Genomic DNA, 25,522 nt, shown 5'->3' with positions numbered 1-25,522 from the left:
TGACAATATGCTCACAAAATTTCATGAGAATCGGTCAAGCCGTTTCGGAGGATTACAGGAACGAACATTGTAACACGAGAATTTTATATATAAGATAAATCCATTGACATAAAAATTGATAATTCTCAGATATAATCTCTAAGATATATATAATCACGCTTTTTCCGTAGGTATATGAGTAAAACCAAGTACAAAAACTACTATACCATCTCTCAGGAGACAAAAACAAAAGACAATAATAGAAACAAAATATATATGGCCAAATGTCGATTTGAAAACAAAATATCGTAGCGGATTGCTACGGCGTAGCTCCGTTGGGGCTACGGCGTAGACGCTCTACAAATATTGTAGTGAAATTTTTGAGATATTCAATTTTGTGAAAGTTTTCTAGTGTTGAAGGCACATATGTGTGTTTTCGATTCGACCGAGTTTATTTTAACCCCTGACGAAAAAGAGGAGTGCTGTCACTTAGAAAAGAGTCATTGGTCCTTGTCTGTTTTATCGAGGCTAACTCCATCGGTGTAATAAGTCCCATATATATTTATTTACTGACATATCCCTATATCCTTTGCGGGGTAGACGAAGCCAATAGTCTCGATGAGACTGAAGGTCAAGTTCAGCTTCATGATAGAATTGAGATTCAGATAGTGACAGGTTGCTAGCCCATCGGCTACTAGAGGAATCTCAAATTTATAAGCATATCCCATAGTCGTCTTCTACTACATCCATGGAAAACATGTTCTAAGGTGCAGAAACCACAAGGCACATCATTTATTAATTTACAATAAAACGCCCTTACAGTCCGTCGAAACCAAAATACATTGGAAATGCAATTATTGGGAGAATGACAGACAAACAGACAGATGGTCGTGTCTGCCGTTTAAATTTGTGCTTTTCATACATACACACATACATACGGTCACGTCTATATCTCTTGAGGGGTAGACAGAGCCAACAGTCTTGAAAAACTGAGAGGCCGCGTTCGTTGTATGTAGTAAAAGGCGACTAAGGGATAGGCTTATAAACTTGGATTTCTTCTTATAGGCGATGGGCTAGCAACCTGTCACTATTTAAATCCAAATTCTATCATTAAGCCAAACAGCTTAACGTGACCTTACATTCTTTTCAAGACTGTTGGCTCTGTCTACCCCGTAATAGATATGTATTAAGTAAATTCGAACTTATAGTAAAACAATAGGGTTAGGCAACAAAAAAAGTTAACTTACTCAATTGCATATTCAAGTCAGAAGTATGTAAATTTAACACGAGCGACGAAATCTCTTCCTTATATGCTCCGCGGATTCAAAATATTATAAATATAATAAAACTGTTCCCCTTTTCGTGTGCCGGGGTGTACGTGACAGTGAAGGAGATATATATGTTAATAAATAATGTGAGAATTGTCTGGATTATTAACTTGTTTTTAACCTATTTCTTAAAAGGAAGAGTTTATTTTTCATCACGGTGTTATACCTAATGTCTAATATTAAAACATTAAAATAAAAGAATAGGACCACTCCATCTCGTTCTCATCGATGTCGTAAAAGGCGACTAAGGGGTAGGCTTATAAACTTGGGATTCTTCTTTTAGGCGACTGGCTAGCAACTTGTCACTATTTGAATCTCAACTCTATCATTAAGCCAAATAGTTGAACGTGGCCGATCAGTGTTTTCAATACTGTTGGCTCTGTCTACCTCACAAGGGATATTGACGTGACCATATATATGTATGTAAAAATATATAGATTTAAAACTATTTGTCGTTGAATAAAATTTGTTGAAAATAACATACATACATACATAAATACATAAAATCACGCCTCTTTCCCGGAGGGGTAGGCAGAGACTACCTCTTTCCACTTGCCACGATCTCTGCATACTTCCTTCGCTTCATCCACATTCATAACTCTCTTCATACAAGCTCGGCGGTTTCGGGTACTTTTGACCTGACCCTTTACCAGGACGTCCTTAATTGAAAAGAAATTGATTAAAAACTATTGGTCATAGAATAAAATTTATGAAAAAGAATTTATTTTTGTGATCAGGAACACGGCGGCTGGTCTCAGTGGTCTGACTGGTCTATGTGCTCGAGGACCTGCGATGGGGGTGTCTCCAGACAGCTGAGGACCTGCTCCTCACCTGCCGGTTGCAGGGGAGAACCAGTGAGATACAAAATCTGTAATATGCAGGTTGGTATTCGACTTTTATTTCTAACTAGAGGCCGCCCGCGACTTCGTCCGCATGGAAACCCTATCAATCCCGCGGAAACTCTGGGATAAAAAGTAGCCTATGTGTTATTCTGGGTCTTCAGCTACCTACATACCAAATTTCATGGTAATCGGTTCAGTAGTTTTTGCGTGAAAGAGTAACAAACATCCATACAAACTTTCGCCTTTATAATAGTAGTAGGACTAGCGGACCCGACAGACTTCGTTCTGTCAAAAAGATTTGTAATATGACAGTTTTTTGTTACTATCTATTAGACCTACATTGCTCAGACAACAGTGAACTTTATATATTAACAGTTAAGCTCAAATTGACTGTACGTATTAGTTAGAAAACGTTTGTATGGCATAAAGAAAAGGACTGTTTTTAAGGTTTTTCAGGCAATTATTTGGTATTTATTTTTCTACCCCGCAAAGGATATAGACGTGACTATAAGTATGTATGTATTAAAGTTAACTAAACACTTGCCAGTTTTAATCAGAGCGGAGTAACCGAATTTTGTATATTAACGTTAGAACTCCCATCTTAAAAGCTAAGTTAGGTTATGTTACGTACATAAACTTTAGAAGTTAAGGATATGACATGTTTGAAATATTAGACAGTTTGGGTTAACATTCAAAACATTATGATACTAGCTTATATTCGGGGATTTACTAGCATACTAACATATAATCACGTTTATAGCCCTCGCCGTGTGGTTCCCGGCACCAATACAAAAAAAAAAATAGGACCACTCCATCTCTTTCCCATGAATGTCGTTAAAGGCGACTAAGGGATAGGCTTACAAACTTGGGATTCTTTTTTAGGCGATGGGCTAGCAACCTGTCACTATTTGAATCTCAATTCTATCATTAAGGAAAAAAGCTGAACGTGGCCTATCAGTCTTTTCAAGACTGTTGGCTCTGTCAACTCCACAAGGGATATAGACGTGATCATGTATATGTAGGTATATATGTTGATTCTAAGACCTCACTTAATTAACGCTTTTTGGTGGGTACCATGTTTAAAAAGAACAACATTATAGCTTTATTTCAAATCCAACCGTACATTTCTTCATGACCGATCGAAAATAAATATAAATATTAAATAAATATATACGGGACAAATTACACAGATTGAGTTAGCCTCGAAGTAACTTCGAGACTTGTGTTACGAGATACTAACTCAACGATACTATATTTTTTAATAAATACTTATATAGATAAACATCCAAGACTCAGGCCAATCAGAAAAAGTTCTTTTCTCATCATGCCCTGGCCGGGATTCGAACCCGGGACCTCCGGTGTCACAGGCAAGCGTACTACCGCTGCGCCACAGAGGCCGTCAAACTCCAGACATCCAGTTAGAATTTTAATTGAAAAATGCCTGACCTGACCTGACCGTCACTGCGTGGCTGACATTGTACAAACGTTTACAAACTGACCAACAGTTCTGCAGTGTACACAAAGTGTACCAATTACTTTGTTCTGACAGTTAGGTCTTCGACTGACGTTTCAGCAGAGTGGACTAGAAAATGTTCATTTCTTATCATGGTCGTTTGGTGGAATAAAAAAGTAGGCGGTTTAGTAATAAGACGATACTTTTGGAAAGTGGACCGATTTATATTAATTTCGATTGGAGTGAATAAGATTTAGGAGTCTTAATAAAAAAAATATAACGTTCAGCTATTTTTCCAAGTTTATAAGCCTATGCTTTATTCGCCTTCAACGACATCCATGGGAACGAGATGGAGTGGTCCTATTCTTTTTTAATGGTGCCGGGATCCACACAGGACAATCCCATCTCTTTCCTATGGATGTCGTAAAAGGCGACTAGGCTTACAAACTTGGGATTCCTTTTTTTAGGCGATGGGCTAGCAACCTGTCACTATTTGAATCTCAATTCTATCATTAAGCCAAAAAAACTAAACGTGGCCATTCAGTCTTTTCAAGACTGTTGGCCCCGTCTACCCCGCAAGGAATATAGACGTAACCATATGTATGTATGTCTATAGTAAATACCTGTGAAATTACGCACGGCTAATTGTAAAACTTAAATTGAACAATGCCTTAACTTTCTATATAAGTTAACAGCGAGTTAACAAGTTTACTAAGGCCGCTATTGTTATAGTAATGTTGTTTGATAGTTGACTATCGAACTATTAACTAAGTTAGTAACGTTGAAATTTATTCTTGTTAGTGAGTTATTAGAAAATGATACTTATTTGGGAAACGTTGTGATGTGAAAGGTATATTGACAAGGTTGGGATTTGAAAAATTTGGGATTCTTTTTTAGGCGATATGCTAGCAACCTGTCACTATTTGAATCTCCTTAATTCTATCATTAAGCCAAATAACTGAACGTGGCCGTTCAGTCTTTTCGAGACTGTTGGCTCTGTCTACCCCGGAAGGGATATAGACATGACCATATGTATGTATGTAAATGATTATAAATACATACATACATATGGTCACGTCTATATCCCTTCCGGGGTAGACAGAGCCAATAGTCTTGAAGACTAAATGTGACTGAATGATTATAATTAAAAGAACTTAATCGTATTCCTCTTGCAGCCATGTCGCGGTAACATCACTCTTCTTGAAGAAGACTCGTGGAGGGAGCAGCAGTGCAGCGCTCACGACAGCACCCCATACGGTGGAGAATTATTTCATTGGAGCGCCCATAGAGATGACGCGGAGCCCTGCGCGTTGACGTGCCGCGGAGCGCCACAGCACTCAGGACAGAGACCTGAACCGGTGAGCCAACAGATGGCGCTGTACGTAAATGAAACGCGCTATAGAGATTTTTTCGCATTCATCGGTATTATTTGTGTGTCGCAATTGGCAATATGAGAATTTCCTGTAGCGTGATGTGTCAGGTGATTCTCATTTTTGCCGGTGTGTTTGAATGTATGTTTGTCCGAGATTATCTATCAAGGGATTAAAATTAAGACGTGATTATATATTAATAAAGGTACGTTACGTGCGCGTTTAATACCTGTATCTATCTATCTAATATATTTAAACGAGCAACTCTTCAAATCAAATCAAATCGTTTATTTTGTGAACATAGGTTATCACAGGTTGACATTTTATTGTGAAAATGTACACTATGTCCCGCCATTAAGGCATACAAAATTAATATTTTAAATTAAATAATAAAAATTACATTGTCTAACAAAAACAAAAAAATGTTCATGCATTTCTAATTTTCTTTTTTTTTTTTTACGTCATTGTTAGTCAGATAGGTAGTAAATTATTCAAAATTGATATTAAATTAAATTAAATTAAATGTGCATTGTTATAAATAATTAATTTACAATAATATACTTAATATATAAGGAATTCATTTACTGAGTAGTATGCTTTTTCTATTAGCAAATTTAGTAACTTTTCCTTGAATGTTTTGACATGTTCAATATTTCTTATGTCATTAGGCAGAGAGTTGTACAATTTAGGCGCCATCGCAAATACACTTTTATTCAAAAAAACAGTGTTACATTGCTTAAGATAAAGTTTGCCACGACGGCGACCACTATTCACTTGTTCAAACAAGTGAATGTTGTGTTTTACAAACATGACAATTTCATAAATATACAGCGACGGTAGCGTTAATATTTTTAATTCTTGGAAATGTGGTTTGCAAGAATTAAAAATTGTTATTATATAATCAGGATCTCGGAAACGGCTCCAACGATTTTCATGAAAGTTACAGATTAGGGGCTTTTCGGCTCAAGGAATCGATTTATCAAGGTCCCAGGTTCGAGAAAAGCTCAGTTCCCAAGATATATAAACATATTTAAAAACCGCGTTTTAAGAAACTATATCAGCGCCATCTCTGGTAGACCGAGCAAAGCTCGGTCAACCGGGTATTTATCTATAAATAGTATGCTGATTATTATTAAACAAAAGGCTGTTACAAATAACAATATTTTCTTACTTTGTCATCTTCTGTAATAACCGCTCAAAATGATATCCGATATTTCAAAGCCTCCCTCGGGATGAAACCGATGCGGCTATCCCGGGGATAATTTGTAAAAATATTTAATTATTCGGTGACTGAATGACAGGACACTAAATAGGAATGGGACAATTTCATCTCTCCGATGTATGTCGTAAAAAGCGACTAAGGGTTAGGCTAATAAACTTGGGATTCTACTTTAGGCGATTGGCTAGGAAAATATTCACTATATGAATCTCAATTGTGTCACTAAGCTAAACAGCAGAACGTGACCGTTAAACGTTGGCTCTGTCTACCGCGCAAGGGATATAGACGTAATTATATGTATGAACTTATGCGAAACATGTAAATGGTCTAAAGTAACTTAATGAGATTTTGTACAAGATATATACCTATCTATACCCCTTGTGGGGTAGACAAAGCCAACAAAAAAGAAAAGACTGATAGGCCACGTTCAGCCGTTTGGCTTAATGATAGAATTGACATTCAAATAGTGACAGGTTGCTAGCCCATCGCCTAAAAAAAGAATCCAAAGTAAATAAGCCTATCTCTTAGTCGCTTTTTACAACATCCATGGGAAAGTGATGGAGTGATCCTATTCTTTTTTCTATTGTTGCCGAGAACCACACGGCTAAGATATATGACTGTATGTTTTCCAAATAAAATAAAAATGAATGAATGACAGCAGATTGAAGTAATAAAAAACGCGGGAAATAACTAGTTTTAGTATAATTCAGTCAGATTAACGTTACAATTTGCTGAGCAGGAAAGAATTTAATACAATGTAGTTCAGTTTTAAAGTTTATTAGTTCCCTAAGTAGTAAAAACTCAACGAGATTTAACTTGACGGCCTCTCTGGCGCAGTGATAGTACGCTTGTCTGTGACACCGGAGGTCCCGGGTTCGAATCCCGGCCAGGGCATGATGAGAATAGAACTTTTTCTGATTGGCCGGGTCTTGGATGTTTATCTATATAAGTATTTATTATATTGTGCCGTTCGGTTCCCGGCACCAATACAAAAAAGAATAGGACCACTTCATCTCTTTCCCATGGATGTCGAAAAGGGCGACTAAGGTATCCCTTAAGGCTTACAAACTTGGGTTTCTTTTTTAGGCGATGGGCTAGCAACCTGTCACTATTCGAATCTCAATTCTATCATTAAGCCAAATAGCTGAACGTGGCCATTTAATCTTTTCAACACTGTTGGCTCTGTCTACCCCGCAAAGGATATACCTAGACGTGTCTATATCTTATACTAGCGGCCCGCCCCGGCTTCGCACGGGTGGACATATAGAAATTACTTAAAAATTATTTATGTGGCAAAACAACGTTTGCCGGGACAGCTAGTGTATGTATATAATATCTATATTATTATACTCTCCTATAGCACTATTAACTTCTTTCAGACCGTCTCTTTGGATGACGAGGAGCGGGTGGTGGTAGCTGTTCTGGCCGCGAGGGTCTCTGACGGCACCAGGTGCAGAGCTGGGAGTCTGGACATGTGCATCGACGGGAGATGTCAGGTGAGCATCTAATAGCTACAGAATAGAATAGAATAGAATAGATTTATTTCCAAAACTGGATACAAGGTATCACTAATTGACGTCACATCACTTAAATCTAATTATAACTACTGCCGCTTCTGAAGCGCATGTGTAGAAGCGGCGAAACAAACTACACTGCAGCTCTCTTTCTATTAATAACAGGGTAAGCTCCTATTATAATTTTTAGAATAGAATAGAATAGATTTATTTTCAAAATTGGATACAAGGTATCACTAATTGACGTCACATCACTTAAATCTAATTATAACTACTACTATGTGCCGTGTGGTTCCCGGCACCAATACAAAAAAGAATGGGGCCACTCCATCTCTTTCCCATGGATGTCGTAAAAAGCGACTAAGGGATAGGCTTACAAACTTGAGATTCTTTTTTTAGGTGATAGGCTAGCAACTTGTCACTATTCGAATCTCAATTCTATCTTAAAGCCAAATAGCTGAACGTGGCCTATCAGTCCGCTCAGGTCTGTTGGCTCTGTCTACCCCGCAATAGATATGGACGTGATTATATATATGTATGTATGTATAACTACTACCGCTTCCAAAGCGCATGTGTAGAAGAAGCCGCGGAACAAACTACACTGCAGCTCTCTTTCTGTAAAGGCAGGATAGAACAGAAGGTGGTGATGAGACCCAATTGAAATATTTATTAGAATTCTATCATTAAGCCAAACAGCTGAACGTGGCCTATCTGTCTTTTCAAGGCTGTTGGCTCTGTCTACTCCGCGAGGGATATAGATGTGATAATATGTATGTATGACCATGGAAGCACAGGTACGAATCATACAGCTACCAATGTCCCTTTTCTACATACATACGTACATATGGTCAAGTCTATGTCCCTTGCGGGCTAGACAGAGCCAACAGCCTTGAAAAGACTGAATTCCTTTTCTAAGTTGTGTACATTAGTTACACTGCTAACCGATACTCTTATGGTTAGGAAAAACATCGTGAGCGTGAACCTGCACATTCAGGCAACTGGATCTGAATCATGATCCAATATGTGCAGAAAGGCGCAGCTTCGAATCCGACCACGGCAATGTACCAATGACTATTTTAGCAGTTATGTACATTAGTTAGAATACTAACCGATGATCTTGCGATGATGGAAAACATTGAGAGGAAACCTGCACATTCAGGCAACTGGATGTGTAACAATACGGGTTGGGTTTACCCGCAAAGGCTTCAGAGGTCAGACGGGAGTCGCTTCGTGTAAGAACCTGACTCACCCAATCCAGGGTCCATGGTCCAAGGCACACCCCGGGCTCCTCTCCAGAGTGGTGAGGATGCAACCGGGACTAAAGCCAGGAGGAAGAAGATCGTGGATGTCCCACTGAAATTTCAGGTCAGCTACAACCGACGAGTTTGCATACATACATACATATAGTCACGTCTATATCCCTTGCGGGGTAGACAGAGCCTTGTCTCTTCTCTCTTGTCTTCTCTCTCGTCTTGAGTCTTAAAAACTAAAAAGCCACGTTCAGCTGTTTGGCTTAATGATAGAATTGAGATTCGAGTTTGCATGATGAGAGTTATGAATAGATGAATCGAAAGTAGTGTTCAGGGATTGTAGCAAGTAGAAATATGTAGTCTCTGCCTACCTCTCTGTGAAGAAGGCGTGATTTTAAGTATTTATATACAACTAGCCTGTGCCCGCAACTTCGTCAGCGTGGAATAGTTATTTTGGGCATTATCGAATCCTCAAGGATGAATAATTTTCCTCGTTTTTTTTAAACATTCCATTATTTCTTTGCTGCTCCTTATATAGCCTAAAGCCTTCCTCGATAAATGGTCTATTCAACGCAAAAAGAATTTTTCAATCCGAACCAGTAGATCCTGAGATAAGCGCGTTCAAACAAACAAACAAACTCTGCAGCTTTATGATATTAGTATAGATTATTCTCAAGGGGTAGTAGAGGCGTGATTTTATGTATGTATGTATTATTCTCAAGCTCGGAACAAAATCAAGTTAACAATAATCTATTTCAAACACATATATAAAGCCGGGTTCATAATAATGTTTCTAAATAAAATATTTTAATAAACTCGTTACCAGACTCTGCTTCCAGTGTGAACTAGTTCGCTCGTGCTGTGAATATATAATGGTTTAACATTTGCGGTGCAATTCATAAGCGATCAAATAACATTAAAAAAAATTAACAGTCTTAAAAGCGGCACCGATTGGCCTAGTTCTTTATTTAAATACCTATCTGATTCGCGATTGGTCCAAGTTGCGACTGGTTTAAAATGTTCAATATTTACTTCTGTTACTCATTCTCTTGCTAATGTTACCTAAAGAACATAGTGAGAATACATACATACATATAATCACGTCTATATCCCATGCGGTAGACAGAGCCAACAGTATTGAAAAGACTGATGGGCCGCGTTCAGCTATTTGGCTTTAAGATAGAATTGAGATTCTAATAGTGACAGGTTGCTAGCCGATCGCCTAAGCCTACACCTTAGTCGCCTTTTACGACATCCACGGAAGAGAGATGGAGTGGTCCTATTCTTTTTTTTTTATTGGTGCCGGGAACCACATGGCATAACATATTTGTCAATAATACAGGTATTAAACGCGCACATAACATACCATTACATTCTCTAGGACGTTTCGAATCATGCCACAATGATCCGTGGTCACTGAGCGACATTTCTTTCACCCACACGCTCGCTCCCATCACTTGTACCACACCACAAGTGTAGTATCACTGCAGTAACGCAGTTAGTTATGCCCTGCGGACGAGGGGGAGCATAAACAAGCGTTTTTGCATTTCACCTGTATAAAACTGCAAATTGAGTGACACATTAGTTTTTATGAATTTTTGATAAATAATTTTTATTTGAAACTTAGAACTTAGAATGTTCTTTTGGCTCTTCTACCTTCTTCTTCTACGTTTGGAATTCTGTTGGCTCTGTCTACCCCACGAGGGATATAGACGTGACCATATGTATGTATGTAGGAATTTGTAGAAAGAAGATTTTCGCGCGATTAATACGGTGTCGCGCGTTATCGCTACTTGGACAGGTGGAGTCATATGTGTACAACAGACATACATACATATGGCCACGTCTATATCCCTTGCGGGGTAGACAGAGCCAACAGTCTTGAAAAGACTGATAGGCCACGTTCAGCTATTTGGCTTAATGATAGAATTGAGATTCTAATAGTGACAGGTTGCTAGCCCATCGCCTAAAAGAAGAACCCCAAGTTAAGTAAGCCTATCCCTTTGTCGCCTTTTACGACATCCATGGGAAAGAGATGGAGTGGTCCTATTCATTTTTGTATTGGTGCCAGGAACCACACGGCATGTGTACTCTAGTCTAGAAACTTGTAATTTGATATAAATAAATAATAAATAAATATATACGGGTCACATTACACAGATTGAGTTAGTCTCGAAGTATATAAGTTCGAAACTTGTGTAACGAGATACTAACTCAACGATACTATATTTTATAATAAATACTTATACAGATAAACATCCTGGGTCTTGGATGTTTATCAACCAACCAGAGAAAGTTCGTTTCTCATTATGCCCTGGCCGGGATTCGAACCCGGGACCTTCGCTGTCACAGACAAGCGCACTACCGTTGCGCCACAGAGGCCGTTAAATATGATACGAGTATGTAAGTTTCTTATATAGCCTACGGGTGTACTTAAAGCGGAATTCCCTAAAATTCCCATGATAACTGATTGTTTTTCGTTCACGCGAGTGTAGCCGCCGTCTTACTCTAGTAAATGAATAAATATAAATACTTAACTGTAAAAGTTTGGTCCGTACGCCGTCGAAAACGGACCAAACTTTATTGATAAGTCAACAAAGGGCCCGCAAATATATTCACCGACCCAAATGTCACGAAATCAAAAGAAAAAGTTCGTGGGTTTGGCTTAAACGAGGCAGGACATGATTTGAATAGACAAATCGAATCATGGGTGTGTTTTTATTTTAGTATCACCATTTTTTTTATGCCGTGTGGAGGGATTCTGTGTCCGCTTTTTAAGAGCGTTCCGTTTTGTTCTAAAAAAAAATTATATGTCCGTTCTTAAGATTGATTCTGGGTCCGTTTTGAAGATCGTTCTTTTCTCTTCTTTAAAGAGATTCTGTGTCATGTTTAGAAGTTTGTTCCGTTCTGTTCTTAAAAGGGATTTTGAAGATTGTTCCGTTCTGCTCAAACGTTAAGTGCGTAACGTTAAGTGCTTAGGTAGTTCGTAGCATAGTACCTTATGAAAAATACCATAATCAGGGATAAAAACGTGATAACAAATATGTGTTTTATACATAATTTTCCTTCGGATTACGTAAAGTGACTAAAGAATACACAATATACAACGATGTTGTTTTTAATTCCATAAAATAACAACTTTTAGTTACGCTAAAAATGGAAAAACTTTTAATATAGCATAGTTAGATTCTGTGACATATTACAAAACATAACTTTTAATTGGAATAACTATTTTTGAAGTGAATTTTACTACAAGATAAAGTTGTGAACTGTTACATCCCACAGCTATATGTCAGTGATTTTTTTATGAGTTGGTTCTGTCTACCCCGCAAGGTGTAGATGTGACTATTATATGTATATATGAAGATTGAGTTAGCCTCGGAATATCTAAGTTCGAAACTGAAAATGAAAAATGAAAATGAAAAATGATTTATTTGCTGCAAATACAATGAAGTACATAGATACATTTATAAAACTGTACACATATGTATATTGCAGAGAGCACTTACAAACTAAAGAGACATAGTGACTTCCTCACTAGGCAAGCCTGTATCGAGGAAGCCTAATTAACAGAAAAGATTACAACTAAGATTAAATTTTCATTCGTAGACATTGGTCTCGAATTATTACAAAAAGAAAAAATATCAAATCACAAAAACTGGTTTTACGATACTAACTCAACGATACTATATTTTATAATAAATTATTATATAGTGCCGTGTGGTTCTCAGCATTACAAAAAAGAATAGGACCACTCCATCTCTTTCCCATGGATGTCGTAAACGGCGACTAAGGGATAGGCTTATAAACTTGGGATTCCTCTTTTAGGCGATGGGCTAGCAACCTGTCACTATTTAAATCTCAATTCTATCATTAAGCCAAATAGCTGAACGTGGCCGAATGGCCACCGACAGCCGCCGACAGAACCAACAGTCTCGAAAAAACTGAATAGTCTTTTCAAGACTGTTGGCTCTGTCTACCCCGCAAGGGATATAGACGTGACCATATGTATGTATGTATAAATCAACGTCTTAAAATCACAGAAAGTTCATTCTCATCATGCCGTGGCAGGGATTTATACATAAAATCACACCTCTTTTCCAGTGGGGTAGACAGAGACTACAACTTACTACGATCCCTGCATACTTCTTTCGTTTCATCAACATTCATAACTCTCTTCATGCCAGCTCGTCAGTTTAGGGTATTCTTGTTCTAACCTTTTGCAATGGTTGTATGTTTGTATAATTATTAAATGTCACCTGGGCGACCGAGCTGTGCAATAATGATTAGCTGAAAAATAGTAAAAAAAAACGACTACATGATGTTAGGAATCGAACCTAGGAACTCCAATGTAAGAGCCGATCGCTCTGACTGAAAAACTAATTTTCCCAATACGATTAACGAATCAATAGAGCCGATTTCGACAACGCGAGTACATATATGTACGTTTTACATACATACATATGATCACGTCTATATCCCTAGCGGGGTAGACAGAGCCACCAGTCTCGAAAAGACTGATAGGCCACGCTCAGCTGTTTGGCTTTGTGATAGAATTGAGATTCAAATAGTGACAGGTTGCTAGCCCATGCCTAAAAGAGGAATCCCAAGTTTACAAGCGTATCCCTTAGTCGCCTTTTACGACATCCGTGGGAAAGAGATGGAATGGTCCTATTCTTTTTTGTAATGGTGCCGGGAACCACACGGCACAGGTAGTACGTTTTACTTATTTATTTGAAACTTTATTTCACAAAAAAAATGTACAAAAGGCGGACTTAATGCCGTTTGGCATTCTCTACCAGTCAACCAGCTGACCAAACAGAAAAACTTTAAGTATATATATTATCTATACATATAATAAAACAGTAAAAATATTTTGTCTGTACATTTAGTATTTTGACTGAAATGGATAGATAATTTTTTTTTAATTTTTGCCTGTCTGTCTGTATCTGTCTGTATGATCAAGATTCAACTCGAAATTTACGCGGACGAAGTCGCGGGCAACAGCTATTACAATATAAATTATACAAATATACGTTGTATTATATATGTATATATAAATATTATTCGCTTTATTAGAACAGAAAAAAAATTCGCTCGTCATCTTTCCGACTCGGCAAAACAATTCCTTTCACCGAATTCCCTTAATCTACTTTATAAATCAACCTACCGCCAATTACCCTCCGTATCGAATTGGAAACTCCTTTCATGATAAACAAATGAAAATTGCTAATGAATAGACTTAATTTATTATCCATCAAATGGTAAATATGAATGGGCCCTTACATCAATTATGCTTGGAGCGAATTCCCTAATTATCTAGAACTGAATAGAGTTTTAATTTATAATATAACTAGCTGTGCTCGCGACTTCGTCAGCGTGGAATAGTTATTTTGGGCATCATTGAAGCCCTCAAGGATGAATAATTTTATCCGTTTTTTTCACTAAGCCAAAGAGCTGAACGTGACCCTTGCGGGGTAGACAGAGCCGGTCTTGAAAGACTAACAGGCCACATTCAGATTTTATGCCTAATGATAGAATTGAGATTCAAATTGTGACAGGTTGCTAGACAAGCGTCTTAAAGAAGAATCCTAAGTTTATAAGGCATAGGCCTTAACCGCCTTTTACGACATCCGTGGGTAAGGGACGGAATGGTCCTATTCTTTTTTAAGTTATTAATACATTGCATTATTAATTTAAGATATACGTATAACGACTTATTATTTAGAATTAAATGAATCCACAAAACAAGAATACTTGCTGCAGTGTAGTTTGTTCCTCCGATTCTTCTACACATGCGCTTCGGAAGCGGCAGTAGTTATAATTAGATTTAAGTGATGTGACGTCAATAAGTGATACCTTGTATCCAATTTTGAAAATAAATCTATTCTATTCTACTTCACATGAAATTGATAAAACTTTAACGTCATGAGTTGCTCGGCAGTGTGGCGGCCAAGTCCTCTGTAATTATAATGAAATTTGCCGCTGTCGCGACAAACTCCGAGTATGCTAATTGTTTAAGCTCTTGCCATGTTGCAATTTAGGGTTGCCAGTTAAATTAAAAACGTGAGGCTTAAAAAATAAAAAATGATTTACAAAAAAAAAAAGAATCATTAATATAATCACGTCTATATCGCTTGCGAGGTAGACAGACCCAACAGTCTCGAATAAACTGATAGGCCACGTTCAGCCGTTTGGCTTAATGATAGAATTGAGATTCAAATAGTGACAGGTTGCTAGTTTATCATCTAAAAGTAGAATCTCAAGTTTATAATCCTAGTCGCCTGTCACGACATCCATGGGATAGATATGGAGTGGTCCTACTCTTTTTTCTATTGGTGCCGGGAACCACACGACACGATACTATTAAAATAATTAAAGCCATTGTAAATACTCTCATCAAAACGTCATATTCGTAACGACATATCTAATTCTGAAAAAAAAAAACAACCAAATACTCTCATCGAAACATATTCGTTACGCCATATTTAATTGTAAAAAAAAAAAAACAACCATTTGACAGCCCTGTTGAAAAACAGCCAAGCGCCAAAAGCGAGTAACGATCAGTTTTGTATATTTCGCGTGAAGGAATTAAATAGAATCGTTTCGTGATTCTGCGCCATCGGGTATCTGGAATAATTAGAAGTTTTTGGGAACACTTCGAAATGTTTTCAATGGAACTATTTTATATTCGAAATATGACGACAAATTGGTAGCGCTGCGATACATTTCTTTGTATAAATTTTGTTTTTGAGAATCCAAACTGGGGTTGCCGTGTGGTTCCCGGCACCAATACAAAAAAGAATAGGATCACTCCATCTCTTTCCCATTGATGTCGTAAAAGGCGACTAAGGGATAGGCTTACAAACTTGGGATTCTTCTTTCAGGCGACGGGCTAGCAACCTGTCACTATTTGAATCACAATTCTATCATTAAGCCAAGTAGCTCAACGTGGCCTATCAGTCTTTTCAAGACTGTTGGCTCTGTCTACCCCGCAAGGGATATAGACTGAATAAAGAAATAGAAGATAGAGATGAATGAATGGATTTTATAAAATTAGAGTAGCTAAATATAGCTTTCACAACAATTTCAAAACCATTTTTCATAAGAAAATCAGCATTCTTGTCAAGAAAAGTTGTCAGTAAATGTTCTTTTCCTACTTTATCTTGTTCCGGAAATTCAATATACGAAGGGAATTTAAAAATTACCGTTAGACTCTGTTCAGGCAGCTAATTACGAAAAAAATGGAGGACACGGAGTGCCTTGTGGTTCTCAGAAGTGTTCTTTTAGACTTGAGCTTTGGTGCCTGGAACCACACGGCACTGTTTCTTAACATATAGACTCATGAACTGCAACAATCTGTGTGATTTGTCCTGTATACATTTTGTTTATTTTAATAATTTTGATAAAATTTAGACAAATCTAGACAGAACCTTTACAAGTAATATAAGCAATAATAATTTCTAAAGATTATGTATTTATGTATAAAGTATATATGTATTTCTAAAAAATTCCACGATATTGAAACCCTGAGTAAATGTTTGTATAGAATAAAATAGGGAGCACCACTTAACCGGCAAACGGAATTTACTTTTCACGCGGGCGAAGTTACATTACCTAGTGAATCATAAAACGATAACACGATAATAAATTTATACACTCTGCGTGCCGTGTGGTTCCCGGCACCAATACAAAAAAGAACAGGACCACTCCATCTCTTTCCCATGGATGTCGTTAAAGGCGACTAATGGATAGGCTTATCAACCTTGGGATTCTTTTTTAGGCGATGGGCTAGCAACCTGTCACTATTTGAATCTCAATTCTATCATTAAGCCAAATAGCTGAAGGTGGCCATTCAGTCTTTCAAAACGGTTGGAAGTTGGAAGACAGACTTCCCCGCAAGGGATATAGACGTGACCATATGTATGTACGTATGTCTGTGCAATCGTTTAAAATTCATTGACACTTTCCCATTTCCGTATTGCCTTTAATATTACAGAACAATTTGCCTTTGACAACTGTAAATTAAAAGATATGAAGCCATTTATACAGAACCGAAAAATAAAAATCCACAACGCCAGTGTCACGGGTTTATTTGAGTTCACATTGTGCAAGTAACATTAAGTTTAGTGGTGTGACTTTTAGTAAAATAGAAAGAATCTCCTAATTATATATGACAAAGTTACTAATAGGACATCGAATAATACTGTTTGGCATGCCTGTGAAATGTCGCTAATTTATTATTTATTCATGAATAAATTATATATAATAAAAATTTAAAATAAGAACGCATGACTTGGTTCTGTGTTAGCCAAGCAGCCGGTTGAAAAAAAATAATGCGTTTAGAATTTGACAGTCCGTTAATAGCAAAACACACTGTTTTTGTATTTTTGGGACCTGTAGTCTTTAACTTATATGAGGTTTAAAGCGCTTAAAATGCTTGCCTTTAGTATCCAAACTGAGAAGCAACAAGCTAAATGCTGAATGGTAATTTTATAACATAACTTTACTTTCAGAATTCATAAGTATATTTAAAACTTCGATCAAGTATAAAAAAACTAGATACACAATCCACAACAGAAAAGTGTCCTCATCAAATGACCGCCCACTCGACGTTTTGGGTTGCCTTTTCATTCAGTAGCATTAGTAGTTTAAAATGATAAATTAACTAGTCAACTCGCTCGATATACTAACTCAATGTGAACTCGGCTTAAACTCTGAGCCACATAGTTTTAATTTTAAAAACGGGAGCAAACAGCGTACGTACTAGACAAAGGAGCGAGTACGAATGCCGTAACTAGTGTCGCGAATCACAAGCGATTGCGGGTTTGCGAGAACCTGAATAAATGAAACAAGTGTATCTCCAGTGGCAGATTTGGAAAAGCAAAGGATCGCGTAAGTATTTCGTTTACTCACTCTAGAGGTTGTAAACGAGATCATACAAAAATGAGAGAGAGAAAGTGAGAGAAACAGCGAGTATATGTATGTATACGAGAATATGTATGTATAATAAATTGCATACCGACAAAATGGAGGTAGTTTTGTCGGTATGCTATTTACTCGAAGACTTCCATATTTCTTAAGGGATTCGAACTTCCGGTGGGTTATCTCAGCAGATAGAAGTTTGGAAGAAGAAAATATGGAAATGGAAAAAAACTATTTGCACTATTGAGGGATGGACCGGTGTCGCTCAAAGCTCTGGAAGCTATCATGAACTTCGAACCAGAAGAATTTGTGAATAAGAAAATTGAAGCTACATTTTTATATTCACAAAATCACTCCAATATCCCGAGGGAATTAGTGGCGACTACATCTTTTCACTCGTCACAATACTTGTATTTTTCAATCACAATATTAACATACATACATACATACATAAAATCACGCCTCTTTCCCGGAGGGGTAGGCAGAGACTACCTCTTTCCACTTGCCACGATCTCTGCATACTTCTTTCGCTTCGTCCACATTCATAACTCTCTTCATACAAGCTCGGCGGTTTCGGGTACTTTTGACCTGACCCTTTACCAGGACGTCCTTAATTTGATCAAGATACGTTCGTCTAGGTCTTCCCACTCCGACCTTTCCCTCCACACTCTCCTTGTATATCTGCTTAGTCAACCTGCTTTCATTCATCCTCTCCACATGACCGAACCATCTTAACATACCCTTTTCTATTCCTGTAACTACATCTTCTTTCACATCACAACATTCCCTTATCACGCTGTTCCTTATCCTGTCACTCAATTTCACACCCATCATACTCCTTAACGCTCTCATTTCCACTGCATTTATTCTGCTTTCATGCTTCTTTTGCCATACCCAACTTTCACTCCCATACATTAATGTCGGGACCAACACGCCCCTGTGCACAGCCAGTCGAGCCTTTTTGGATAGTTTCTGACTGCTCATAAAGGCATGCAAAGCTCCATTCACCATGTTCCCCGCGTTCACTCTCCTTTCAATATCACTATCATACTTGCCATCTGATGTAAACTTTGATCCTAGATATACAAACTCTTTCACTTGCTCCACTTTTTCTCCTCCAATCAAAATATTACATGCTGTCATTTCTTTCTCCATTTCAAAAACCAGTGTTTTAGTTTTACTTACGTTCACTTTCATTCCTTTCTCTTTTAAAGCTTCATGCATACAGTTTACCATCTCCTGTAACTCCTCCGCTGATGACGCCAGTATAACCTGATCGTCGGCATAGAGCAGACATTTGACGAGTAACTCATTCATCCTTAATCCACTTTTAGACTCTTTCAAATCTGTCAAACAGCTATCCATAAATAGGTTGAACAGCCACGGTGACGCAACACATCCTTGCCTAACGCCTTTCTCAATCTTAAACCACTCAGTGTGCGCTCCGTTTATCCTGACACAAGCACTCGAATCCTCATATAAGGATTTCAGTGCTCGTATTAAGAGACTGCTCACCCCATGCATAGAAAGTGCTGACCACAATTCATTCCTCTCAACTCTGTCATAGGCCTTTTCCAGATCTACGAATGTGCAATAGACTTTTTGACTCTTGGCCAAAAACTTTTCGGCTATGCACCGCAAGGAAAAGACCTGATCAGTACATCCCATTCCCTTTCGAAATCCCGCTTGAGCATCCCATATTTTGTCATCAGTTTCATTCCTGACTCTATTAATCAATACCTTAGCATACAATTTGCCGACGACGCTAAGCAGGCTTATACCACGATAATTTTTGCAGTCCAGCTGTGACCCTTTTCCTTTGTAAAGTGGCACGATAACAGCCTTACACCAATCTTTTGGTACTCGGCCGCTTCTCCAACACAAATTGAAAAGGCAGTACAACTGACTAGCTACTACGCCTTTTCCTGCTTTAAGCATCTCGACCGACACTCTATCACACCCAGCAGCCTTTCCCGCTTTCATACTCTTAAGTGCTTCCACAATTTCGAACATTTCAATTTCGCCTTCCATCTCATTCTCTTTTTCTTCGCTATAGCAGAAATCTTTCTTATTTCCTTCCTTTTTTTCAAATAAACTTTCAAAATAGTCCTTCCATATCTTTAGTACACATTCTTCTCCTTTCACAACGCTACCATCCTGGCATCTGATCCTAGTCAGCTCTCTGGTTATAGTATTTCCTCGGGCTGACCTTACGGATTTCCAGAATACTTTCAGATTTGACTGAAAGTCTTCTGATAGCCTTTTATCAAAATCCTCTTTATACTCTTCTTTCTTTCTAATCACAGCTTTCTTAACCAAATCTTTCATTTTCTTATATTCCTTACGTGCTTCATTCACATCTTCATCTATAACCTCTTGCATTCTTAAGTTAGCTTTTGCTGCTAACAAATCCAGCCATGCTTTCTTCTTTAATCGCACAAGTTCTTGCACATCTTTACTCATCCACGCATTTTTGTGATTTTTTCCTTTCCTTCTTCTACTTACACCACACACTTCAACAGCTACTTTCACAATTCTTTCTTTAAATTCCTTCCATCCATCTTCAATATCGCTCATTTCCTCTAAATCTTCAAATTCATCCTTCAGTCTATTAATATACTTCTTACCTACATCCATATCTTGCAAATTTTCTACTTTTACTCTTTCCAAAGCGCTGGTTTGCTCCCTTACCCTGTGCCGCCAGCGATTGAAGATACCCCTTATCCGGGATATCACCAGTAAATGGTCCGAGTCAATGCCAGCACCGCGATATGCACGGGTATCCAGCACTTTGTTCTTCAATCTTTCATCTACAATCACAAAGTCTATCATACTTTTTAAAATACCTTCCACTCTTGTGTAGGTGTGGATCTCTTTATGTTGAAACATTGAGTTCGACACAAAAAGATCCCACTCTAGACAAATTTCTAATACACTTCTTCCATTATCATTCACCTTTTCGTCACCAAACGCACCAAGCACCTTTTCATATCCATCACGCTTTACACCCACCCATCCATTAAAATCACCTAACATAATAATCTTCTCATTTGGCTTGGTAACTTTCAATACTTCTCTTACACTATTCCAGAACTCCTCGTTTTCGCTTTTTGCTGATGTTGTACCCCTCGAACCCACATCCCAAGGTGCATAAACACCTAGAACGAAGATCCGAGTGATTCCAACTTTCAGCCTAATCCATAGAAGACGAGGGCTGACACACTCATACTCATTCACGCACTCAGCCATTCGTGCAGAAAGAATTAGACCGACCCCTTGACAGCCTCGGCTGGTACTGGAAATTCCAGACCAATACGCCGTGTAAGGGCCGTGCTGCGTCGCGTCGCATCCTTTCCGCTTCGTTTCATTCACGCACAACACATCCAAACGTCTTTCATCCATCATCTGGCATACTTCCTCAATCTTATCCTTCATTCCTCCTCTTACATTCATCGTCGCAAAGCGGCTTTCAGCAGACCGCATACCGCTCCCGCCGGGAACGAGACGTGATGGGGTGCGGACACCATCGCCGCCATCTAGGTGCTCTTTCAAAAGATTTGCATCCATGCGATTCCCACGAGACGCTAGGGAAAAATTTTGTCCGCCCCAGCAGAGCCCCGCATGCCAGGGTAAGGCTAGCCATTACCTGGGGGTCGCCCAACCCCATGGCGGAAGTGGCACGCTCGAGACTAGGCTCGCCCCTAGCCATGCATCCATCGGCGCGGCAGACCTTAGATTGGCAGGGATTTACATTAAAGAGGAATCCCAAGTCTATCCCTTAGTCGGCTCTTACGACATCCGTGGGAAAGAGATGGAGTGGTCCTATTCTTTTGTAATGGTGCCGGGAACCACACGGCACAATATTAATCTAGAAAAAAATAATGACAACATTTACAGAGCTTGCATGCACCCTAATTCTTATCTATACTAATATTATAAAGCTGAAGAGTTTGTTTGTTTGAACACTAATCTCAGGAACTACTGGTTCAAATTGAACATTTTTGTGTTGAATAGAACATTTATCGAGGAAGGCTTTAGGCTATAAAACATCACGCTGCAACTATAAGGATATAACCTATATATATAACCAAAGAAATAATGGAAAATGTGAAAAAAAAAACGGGGAAAATTATTCATCCCACAGGGCTTCAATGATGCCCGAAATAACTATTTTACGCAGACGAAGTCGCTGGCACAGCTAGTCTTGCTTACTGTGAAGTGGGAACCCGCTACATCTCATGGCTTGCACCACGCCCGAGCCTTATTATTTCGCGTCCTCATTCCCTGATGATGTCAGGTCGCATCCGGCATTGTGTCAGAGGTTTCAATACTCATTTTTTATTCAAAGAAAACCCCCGCTGGAGTAGGTTTTTAGGTATTATTCTAGTAAAAAGTAATGTTGATCTTGAAATGTTCCTTTTGACAAGTGAAATGAACGAAACCTGCGATTTCCAAAAGATCTTGTCAGATTTTTGTATATGATGATATAAAAAATATATATTGAAAGTTGAATAAAGTCGTATAGATAATATAATTTAACTTTATTATAATATTTAAAAATAATAGGCTATGTGTGATGCCAGGGGAACCGCGTCTCCAACGATATTGAGTCGGAGGTTGTATTTTTGCTCCAATCCATAACTTTGTTTATTATTATTTTTTTTTTATTTTTTTTTTAGATTCTTTCCTGCCATTGGCTGAGCGCGTCAGTTTCTTCACCATGATTGAAAGTTGATGTGTGACATTAGTGACGTCGCCATAAACACACAATTATCTTCTCTACCAGACCAGTATGAGCAAAAAATACGGCCGAATCGACAACCTCGTCCTTTTTTAAGTCGGTCAAAAACACATTAACACGAAACAGTTTTCCGTAAGCCGTAAAAATTCAAAAAACTTGTCACTCAGTGAACTTATAAAAGCTCTTCCAACGCAAAAGTGCAAAGTCACGATCGGTCGATATCTCCGAAACTTGTCGAGTCGCGTTTTTTCGAACTCACGAAACAGCACTAACGCAAGTAGAACGGATGTTTTACATAATTTCATATATTATTTAAGTGGCAACTTCGAAGGTTTATTTGCATAATCCCTACTGTGCGGTGAAGGAATACTAATTTTTTAAGAAGTCACTCCTATACTTACTCGAGTTTTGTGACCTCGTTTCAACGGTTTTTTTTTTATATTTTGGACGAAAGTTTTGAATTGGTTCGAGTTTTCGTTTTATAGATATCGGTAAAAGTTGTAAGTTTTTTTTTGTACCTTTAGTAAGTACATTACTATACGTGTTATAGCACGTGGCTTCGCTCGATTATTTTTTTTTTAATTCCTTTAATTAAATATGAAATCATATCAATGATTCACTGCCGTGTGATTCCCGATAATAATAGAAAAAAAATGCCACTCCATCACATTTCTATGGATATCGTAAAACGCGACTAAAGGATAGGCTAATAAACTTGGGATTCTTCTTTAAGGCGATGGGTTAGCTACCTGTCACTATTTCAATTCTATCACGACGCCGTACATCTGAACGTTGCCTTTCAATCATTTCGACACTGATGGCTCTGTCTACCCCGCATGGAAATAGACGTGAATATATGTATGAATGTATTCACCAACCCAAAGATACCAATATTATTATATTAAAAAACGATTTACCATTATAAAAAGACCTTCGTTTGATATATCAAATCGTTTGTAAAGTATTAGGGATAAATCAAAAAATCTGTTTCTACCCTCGAGCGGTTATAAATCACCCCTATATGTACCAATGACGCTCTCATCACTTATTCAGTGAGTTTCAGAATCGAGTCGAGAGGTACTTTTCACACAAATGTGGCAAATTTTCCGATTATCATAATAAAGTAGGTCGTGCCGTCTCGCTCTTGCAAAGAGGATAATGTATAGGTGTGAAGGGGTGAGGTTGTATTTTATCTTAAATGGTGGATATTGAACGGTCGCTTTTAAAGTTAAGAGGTAATTTTTGAGGTTTTTTCCGGCCGTGTGGTGTGTGCACCAATAAAAAAAAAGATTAGAACCACTCCATCTGGTTTCCATGGACTTCGTAATAGGCGACTAAGGGATAGGGATATGTAACAACTTTAAAAATTGATGTTTTTCACCGGTACGTATATTTGTATGTTCGCATATAAACCAAAAACAACTTATCAGATTTTATAGTAAAGAAAAATATAACAGATTTAATATTAAGTACTAGCTATACCCGCGACTTCGTCCGCGTGGAATATTTATTTTGGATATCATTGAAGCCCTTAAGGTTGAATAATTTCCCCCCTTTTTTTTCACATTTTCCATTATTTCTTCGCTCCTAATAGTTGCAGCGTGATGTTATATAGCCTTAAGCCTTCCTCGATAAATGGTTTATTCAACGCAAAAAGAATTTTTTTATTCGAACCAGTAGTTCCTGAGATTAGCGCGTTCAAACAAACAAACTCTTCAGCTTTATAATATTAGTATAGATTTATAAATAATACAGGTATTAAACGCGCACGGAACGCACCTTTATTCAAACATAATTCGCAACGTCCGACATAAAATACAGGTAAGTAACGCGCACGTTTTATACCTGTATTAATTTATGTCTGCCGTGTGGTTCCCGGCACCATTAGGAAAAAGAATAGGACTACTCCATCTCTTTCCCATGGATGTAGTAAAAGGCGACTTAGGGATTGGCTTATAAATTTGGTATTCTTCTTTTAGGCGATGGGCTAGTAACCTGTCACTATTTGAATCTCAATTCTATCAATAAGCCAAACAGCTGAACGTGGCCTTTCAGTCTTTTCAAGACTGTTGGCTCTGTCTACCCGGCAAGGGATGTGTATGTATTATTTATAAATAGTATAATGCAACGTGGAAGTTTAGAATCAGTTATTCTAGTTAGCTTATTATCTTTTGTTATATTTAAATAACTTTTAGTGGTTTCAATCAAATAAGTTTTTCCATTCATATATGAGACAAAGTTTCACCTATACACATAAAGCTATCTAGACGTACATACGTACATCTCACCACGTCTATATCCCTTGCGGGATAGACAGAGCCAATGGACTAAAAAAATACAATAGGTCACGTTCAGCTGTTTGACTTAAAAATACAATTGAGATTCAAATAGTGACAGGTTGCTAGCCCATCAAATAGCCCTAAAGCAAGAATCCCAAGTCTATCCCTTAGTCACCTTTAACGACAATCAATGGGAAAGAGATGGATTGGTCCTATTCATTCTTCTGCTTTTGCCGGGAACCACACGGCACATCTAGACATACCATTTAGTTTTTTACCAACATGAATACGTTTATCCGCGCCACACAAGTTTCTCAGCGTGATGTATGGGGACCGGTTATTAAGATCGCGGGAACTTTATTTGACAGGGTACCTTCTTCAACATTTTTCACGGCAAATTTGAATTTAGGTTGAAAGACAATGTGATGGTTTTTGTTTTAGTCACAAAATATATTCAGAAGCCTTTATTTATATGTGCCATGTGCTTTCCGCCACTTTGGAATGGGACCACTCCATCTCGTTCCCGTGGATGTCGTAAAAGGCGACTAAGGTAAAGGCTTTGAACTTGAGATTCTTATTTTAGGCGATGGGTTAGCAAGCTGTCACTATTTGAATCACGATT

General features: G+C 38.0%; 1 protein-coding gene across 1 annotated transcript in view; it reads left to right on the top strand.

The window, feature by feature from the left end:
* The window catches only part of LOC106131721 (protein madd-4), a 319,633-nt gene that overhangs the window by 245,546 nt on the left and 48,565 nt on the right, over nucleotides 1-25,522 (top strand). The window contains exons 4-6 of the mRNA XM_060951743.1: nucleotides 2,045-2,188; nucleotides 4,778-4,960; nucleotides 7,571-7,687. Of these exons, the coding sequence (XP_060807726.1) occupies nucleotides 2,045-2,188; nucleotides 4,778-4,960; nucleotides 7,571-7,687 (444 nt within the window). The remainder of the gene's footprint in view (nucleotides 1-2,044; nucleotides 2,189-4,777; nucleotides 4,961-7,570; nucleotides 7,688-25,522) is intronic.

The sequence above is a fragment of the Amyelois transitella genome, chromosome 26 (genome assembly GCF_032362555.1).
Source record: "Amyelois transitella isolate CPQ chromosome 26, ilAmyTran1.1, whole genome shotgun sequence".
Taxonomy (NCBI): domain Eukaryota; kingdom Metazoa; phylum Arthropoda; class Insecta; order Lepidoptera; family Pyralidae; genus Amyelois; species Amyelois transitella.
This window is presented reverse-complemented; position numbering and strand designations above follow the sequence as displayed.